Source organism: Belonocnema kinseyi, chromosome 1, assembly GCF_010883055.1.
Source record: "Belonocnema kinseyi isolate 2016_QV_RU_SX_M_011 chromosome 1, B_treatae_v1, whole genome shotgun sequence".
In the NCBI taxonomy this organism is placed as follows: domain Eukaryota; kingdom Metazoa; phylum Arthropoda; class Insecta; order Hymenoptera; family Cynipidae; genus Belonocnema; species Belonocnema kinseyi.
Window position 1 is genome coordinate 71235562 of NC_046657.1, and position 7613 is coordinate 71243174.

At 22.1% G+C, this 7613-nt stretch overlaps 2 protein-coding genes across 2 annotated transcripts in view; one reads left to right on the top strand and one right to left on the bottom strand.

The window, feature by feature from the left end:
- The window catches only part of LOC117177355 (condensin-2 complex subunit D3-like), a 54977-nt gene extending 53612 nt beyond the window's left edge, over window positions 1–1365 (top strand). Inside the window, exon 7 of the mRNA XM_033368022.1 lies at window positions 939–1365. The gene's annotated coding sequence lies outside the window, so the exon portion shown is untranslated. The remainder of the gene's footprint in view (window positions 1–938) is intronic.
- Window positions 1–7613, bottom strand: part of LOC117177214 (ankyrin repeat domain-containing protein 29-like) — a 52392-nt gene that overhangs the window by 12529 nt on the left and 32250 nt on the right. Inside the window, exon 7 of the mRNA XM_033367802.1 lies at window positions 910–1107. Within this exon, the coding sequence (XP_033223693.1) occupies window positions 910–1107 (198 nt within the window). The remainder of the gene's footprint in view (window positions 1–909; window positions 1108–7613) is intronic.

Below are 7613 nucleotides of genomic sequence, written 5' to 3' on the forward strand. Positions count from 1 at the left end.
ACAGCTGAATTATCTTGGTTGTAAATTGAACAAAACTAGATGTTCAATTGTTGAAAATTGAATTTTCAACTGTTGGAAAAAAATTGATCATTTAATTTCTATCAATTGAATTTTCATAGTTGACAATTTAATTTTCTTAAATTTTCAACATTTAATAATTCAATTTTCAACAGTTGAATTTTCTGCTCTCGATAATTCAATTATTAACTACCTGGAATTTGTAAAATTTGAAAAGTTAATTTTTTAAGTCTCTAAATAAAACTAAATATTCAAATTTTGAAATCTGAATTGTTAACTGTTGAAAATTTCAGAAAATTATTAATTAAGCTATCAATAGCTGAAAATTCAACAGTTTAAAATGAAAATTGAAGCAAATTGCATTTTTAATAGTTGAAAATTCGTTTTTCTTCAACTTTCAACTATTTAATTTTCTATTATTGATAATTCAATGATCAATTGTCTTTAATTTTGAACATTTGATAATTCAATTATTAATTTTCTTCAGTTTTCAACAGTTGAAAATTCAATTATAAATTTTCTTTAATTTTCAACACTTGAAACTTAAATTTTGAATTCTCTCATTTTTAACAGCTGAATTCTCTTTGTTTTAAATTGAACAAAATTAAATATTCAATTGTTGAAAATTGAATTTTCAACTGTTGGAAAAAAAGTTGATCATTTAATTTCTATCAATTGAATTTTCATGTTTTCTTCCATTTAAAAGAATTGGATTTTCATAGTTGAAAATTAAAAAATTGAATTTTTTAAAGAATGAACTTTTTTGTTTGTTAAAAAATAATGTTTTCATCTTAGAATTGACATATTTTGTTGAAAGTTTTGTCTTTTTGGATTTAAAATTCAAGAATTTGACAGAAAAAATCCACTTGTTCTAGTAAAAAATTAACTTACATGTCTTGTTGCATCTACTTTTGCTCCAGCTTTCAGGAGTCTTCTCACCACGTGATCATGGCCCATTTGAGCAGCAATCCACAATGGAGTTGCACCGTCGGTTCTGGTCGCGTCCGTTTTTGCCCCACGTTCCAAAAGTACTTCCAAAATTCGTAGGTGACCATTTTGAGAAGCTATGAACAAAGCAGTGGCGCCATCCTGGAAATGGTGAAGAAAAGCTATGGTAAAACTTTTCAATGATTCTATGGGGATCACAGTCTTTCCCCTATTTCCCATGTGTTCCCACCTTTTTCCTCTATTCTCGAAAAGTGTCCCCTTTTCCCCCTTTTCTCTGCAAAAATATGCCACATTTGAGAATACATTTGAATTACGAATCAGGACTCTTGCGACTCAAATTTTATTTTTAAATCTTAACAAATTAGACTTTTTCAGGGGCGAATGGTATTTTTTAAACGAAGAAATATTCTTGATTACGAGAACGATTATTAACATTTAAGAATTATTTACTTAATTAATTTTATTCCATTGGATGACTATTAATTTACCACTGACTGCCGGTTTTCGAAAAATTCATCTTTTATTGAATGTTTTTTCGTGGATTAAAATATTGACTTATTAAATTCAATTTTATTTAATTCACACAAACTGAATTTTTAACCATCGAAAATTCAATTTTCAATTTTTTTTTCTTCAATTTTTCACTGTTTTAAAATTGAATTGTTTTAAATTGAAGAAGACTGAACATTCAATTGTTGGAAATTGAAGGACATTGAAAATTGAATTTTCGACTGTTGAAAATTGTAGAAAGTTCATTATTGAATTTTCAAGAGATGAAAATTAAATTATTGAAAACCAGAGAAAATTGAATATTCAACTTTAAAAGTTTATGGAAATTAATAATTGAATTATCTGACAATTCAATTGTTGAATGTTGAAGAAAAAAGATCATTGAATTTTCGGTAAATGAAAGTTTCATTTCTTTAATTTGAATAAAACTTGAATTTTATTCAATTTATTTAATTTCCGTTCTTTGAAATTGATGAAAATCAATCATTTAATTATCAGTAATAGAGGCTCGTAAATGTTGAAATTGAAGAAAATTAATAATTGAATTATCAACAGTAGAAAACTCAACTTGAATATTTAAAAGTTGAAAATTAAATTTTTTTAATTTAAGAAAACTGAAAATTGTTGTAAGTTGAAAATTGATAATTTATTAAAATTGGAAGAAAACTAAATATTCAATTATAAACAGTAGTAAATTCACTATGAAGAATTGAAGAAAATTAAAAATTACAAGTTACACACCAAACACAGTTTTTATGACACTTTCATAATCGACGAATCTTCAATCAAATGATCGAATTTTTAAACAAAAAAGGTTAAACTTCAACCAGAAAGAGTTGCATTTTCAAACATAATCTTAAATTTTTAATTTGAAAAGATGAATATTTTACAAGCCAAATTAATTTTGAAGCAAGGAAGACGAATTTTCAACTAAAAAATATGACTTTTCTAACAAATGAGGATTTTTACACCAAAAGGACTGATTTTATATCCAAAAATACAAGTGTTTAATAAATCAGTTCAAATTTCAATAAAAAAAAAGATTACTTTTTAAGAAAATAGTTCAATTTAGATTAATTATAAAATAAAAATATAATTTTTTTTTTTCAAATGAAAATAATTAGATTTCAATCAAAAAGGATCAATTTTTAACCAAAGAAGATGACTTTAAAATAATTACAGTTAAATTTTCAACCAAATAGTAGAATTTTTAAACATGAGATGAAGGTTTAGCCAAAAAGTGATATTTTTTTAGCAATTGGTTGAATTTTCCACCCAAAAAGACGGTTTTTAAAGTAAAAGAGAATTTTCAATCCAAAAGTATCAATATTCGACAAAAAAATATTACTTTTTAACAAAATAGTTGAATTCAGATTAATTCTGTAAAAAAAATATAATACTTTTTTTTTTCATAAAAACAAGTAACTTTCAATCGAAATAGATTTTTTGAACCAAGAGGTTAATTTTAAATAAAAAAGGTGACTTTAATAACCTAGTTCAATTTTCAATAAACTAAATAAAAAATAGTAGACTTCTTAATAAAAATTATTAATTTTCAAATATAAAAGGTGAATTTTCAAAAACTAAAAAAAAGATTTATCTACCAAAAGATAAATTTTTAACAAAAAAATATGAATTTTCTACAAAAGTATACATTTTTGATCAAAAACGATGACTTTAAAAAAAATCGTAGAATTTTCAGAAAAAGTATATTTTTTAAGTAAAAGAGATTATTTATTAAACAAAAATACAATAATAGACTTTTCAAATAAAAAGAATTAATTTTCAATCAAAAAAGATGAATGTTGAATCAAAAAATATGAATTTTCATTTTTAAAAAATGAATTTCCTGACTAACAATATAATTTTTCGTCCAAAAACCATTAAATTCTAACAAAAGACTTCAATTTTTAATAAAATAGTTAAATCTTTAACTAAATAGTAGAATTTGTAACCAAAAAGTCGAATTTTGAACCGAAAAAATTTAATTCTACTCCTTGGTTGAAAGTTGAACGAATTTTTTTAAATTACATTTTTTTTAAAGATTCATACTTTTAGTTAAAATTTCGTTTTTTTTTGTTGAAAAATTAAAATAAAAATTCGTTCTGTTGTAAACAAGTTTTTTAAAACTACAAATGCAAATACTTTGTTAAGAAAGTCAACTGAATAATTGTAAATTAACTTTTTTGTTGCTATTTCATGTTCTTGTTTTTAAAATTAAATTATTTGATAGATGGCTTGAAAGTTCAACAAATTGGTATAAAATTAAACTGTTTTATAGAAAATTCGTTTTTGTTTTTATTGAAAAATCAGTCGTAATGAAAATTGATCTACTCCATTTCCGGTTAAAAATTCAACTTTTCTTGTTAAAAATGCAACATTTTGGTTAAAAAATTATGTTTTTTTGTTGAAAATTGCCCTTTTTTTGGGTAGAAAATCAACTTTTTTTGTCAGAATCTAGTCATGGTGAAAATATATACTGTTTGGTCAAATCTAACTGTTTTTTTATTTTTGATTAAAGTTTTGTAGTGGAAATATAAATTATAAAATTTTTTGATAAACATTAATCTTTTTTGTTGAAAATTGAAGAATTTGCTTAATTTTTGTTTGAAAAATCAAGGATTTAGTAACGGATTTAACTATGTTGTAAACAATTAAAGGGTTTGTAAAAAAATAGTTTTTATTTTTTTCTAATTGAAAATTAGTTCTCAGTGGAAATGTAAATACTCCATTTTCAGGGTGGCCGTTTTATTAAAAAAAAAACTTCTGGGCATCGCTCGGTTTACAACAAATTACAACTTGTTTGTCTTATTTAAACTTTGTTTATCACCTATTTGTCACTTATTTTAGAAAAAAAGTCACCTATTCACCTTTTTTGACGATGATAGGTACTGTGATGATTGAGAAAATTAAACTGTTTAACATTGAACAAAACTGAAAATTCAAGTGTTGAAAGTTGAAGAAAAATGACTGCATTTTCATTAGATGAAAATACATACGTTTACTTGTTGAACGTATATATATTTTTTATTTTTCCATTAAAAAATTTTTTTATTTGTAATTAAAAGTGTTGAATTTTTATTTATAAATAACATTCGAATAATTAATTATTTGGAACGATTTAAAATTATAATAATTTCACTGCTAATTAAACTAATGTTTTTAATTTAAAATTGCAATTTACCATTTTTTATTTATAAAAGTATAAAATAAAAAATTATCCTTCCAATTAATAAAATATTGGAAACCCAAATTTCCCCTTTTCCAACTCGATACAAATCGTAAAAATAAAAAATATCCTCTTCCACATTAAGAAAAACAAATTAATTTCAAAAAGTTCCTCTCTTCCAATAAAAAAAAATCGAAATATCCTGCTTTCCAACTTCAATTGTTGGAAATTGAAGGACATTGAAAATTGAATTTTCGACTGTTGAAAATTGTAGAAAGTTTTTAATTTAAAAAATCTGAAAATTGATAATTTGTTAAAAATTGAAGAAAGCTAAATATTCAATTATAAACAGTAGAGAATTCAACTTTGAAGAATTGAAAATTAATAATTGGGTTTTCAACAGTACAAAATTAAAAATAAAAGAAAATTGATGAAGGAATTCTCAACAGATGAAGATTCAGTTTTTGAAAATTAAAAAAAAAATATTATTCAGCTATCAACAGTATAAAATTCAATAGTTGAACAATAAATCACTGATTGTTGAAAATTCAATTGTTTTAAATTGAGAACAACTGAAAATTCGATTTTTAAAAATTAAATTTTAACTAATAAAATTGGAAGGAAAATGAAAATTGAATTTTTTAATGTAGAAAATTGATAATTTTGTTCTCAACAGATGCAAATTCAATTATTAAAAATTTATTTTTTTATATTGAAGAAAACTGAAAATTCAATGGTGGAAAATTGAATTTTCATTAGATATAAATTTTTAAAAAATTGATAATTGAATTTTCAGCAGATGAAAGTTCATTTGTTGAAAATTTAAGAAAATTTTACCTTTTAATTATTGAAGAAAATTAATTATTTAACTATTAACAGCAGATATTTTGATTGTTGTAAACTGATATTTTGTTGAAAATTTTACATTCAACCGTTTAAAATTGAAAAATATTAATAATTGAATTGTCAATAGTACAAAATTAACCATTAAAAATTTGAGAGAATCAAAAATTAAATTACTAACTGTTAAAAATTAAAGCAAATTAATTATTCAGATATGAACAGTAGAAAATTCAACAGTTGAACTATAAAATATTATTAATTAAAAAATGCAATTGCTTTAAATTGAATAAGACTGAAAATTCAAATATAAAAATTAAATTTCCAACCGTTAAAAATTGAAGAAAAATGAAAATTGAATTTTTTAATGTAGGAAATTGAAGAAAATTAAAAATACAAGTGTTAAAATTTAAATTTTCACCTTTTTAAGATTGAAAGAATAATTTATAGTCAAATTTTTAGCATATGAAAATTCAGTTGCTGAAAATTTAAGAAAATTTAACTATCGAAAATTAAAGAAAATGATTAATTTAACAATCAACAGCCGAAAATTTAACTGTTGAAAATTGATATTGTGTTGAAAATTTAACTTTCAACTGTTTAAAATTGAAAAATATTAATAATTGAATTGTCAATAGTACAAAATTAACCGTTAAAAATTTGAGAGTATCAAAAATTAAATTATTAACTTTTAAAAATTAAAGATAATTAATTATTCAGATATAAACAGTAGAAAATTCAACAGTTGAACTATAAATTATTATTAATTAAAAAATTCAATTGCTTTAAATTGAATAAGAATGAAAATTCAATTGTCGAAAATTAAATTTCCAACCGTGGAAAATTGAAGAAAAATGAAAATTTAATTTTTTATTGTAGGAAATTGAAGAAAATTAGAAATACAAGTGTTAAAATTTAAATTTTCACCTTTTTAAGATTGAAATAATAATTTATAATTGAATTTTCAGCAGATGAAAATTCAATTGCTGAAAATTGAAGAAAATTTAACTAGCGAAAATTAAAGAAATTGATTAATTTAACAATCAACAGCCGAAAATTTAACTGTTGAAAATTGATACTTTGTCGAAAATTTAAGGTTCAACTGTTTAAAATTGGAGAATATTCATAATTTAATAGTCAACAGTATAATAATAATAAAATTATCAGCCGTTGAAAATTAAAGAAAATTGATAATTAAGTTTTCAATAGATGAAAATTCAGTTGTTGAAAATTAAAGAAAATTTATTATTTAGATACCAACAGTTGAGCATTAAATTATTAATATTTAAAAAATTCAATTGTCAAAAATTGAATTTCCAACCGTTGAAAATTGAAGAAAAATGAAAACTTATTTTTTTAATGTAGAAAATTAAAGAAAATTGATCATTTTATTTTCAACGGTTGCAAATTCAATTATTAAAAATTTAATTGTTTTATGTTGAAGAAAACTTTAACTATCAACAGTAGAAAGTTCAATAGTTGAACAATTAATTATTCACTGTTGAAAATAAAATTATCGACTGTTGAAAATTAAACAAAATTGATGAAAATTCAACTGTTAATAATTGAAGAGATTTTAAATTTTTATTTTCAACTGCTTACAATGGAAGAAAATTAATAATTGAATTTTTAATAGTAAAAAATTAAAAATGAATGAAAATTTAATAAAATTGAGCATAGATTTTTCACCAGTTGAATTTTCTTTAGTTTCCAACTAATTTGTAAAAAACCTAAAATGTGAAAAGTCATTCAAGACCATTTAATATTCTTTAAAAATACAATGTTTATTATAAAAAGATTGTTTCGTCTTTTCTACATGTAAAAATTAATGTTCGATCTTTCCCCTTTTTTCCAATTTACCGTGAAAAAATGAACAAATTTTCTCCTTTTCTGAGCTCTTTTTGCACTGTGATCCCTGTAATTCTGACAAAAATTAGGATGTGAAAAGAAAAGTACAGGGTAATTTTAAATTCAGCGGTTAATTTAGTAAGATTTATGTTATAAGTTTTTATATTATTTTCAAGGTGTCTATCTGACCGGAAAAACGGGAATTTAAAAATATATTTTAACATTTTTTAAGTCTTTGAAGTCATTAAATTCGATCTATACTAAAACTAATAAATTAGTA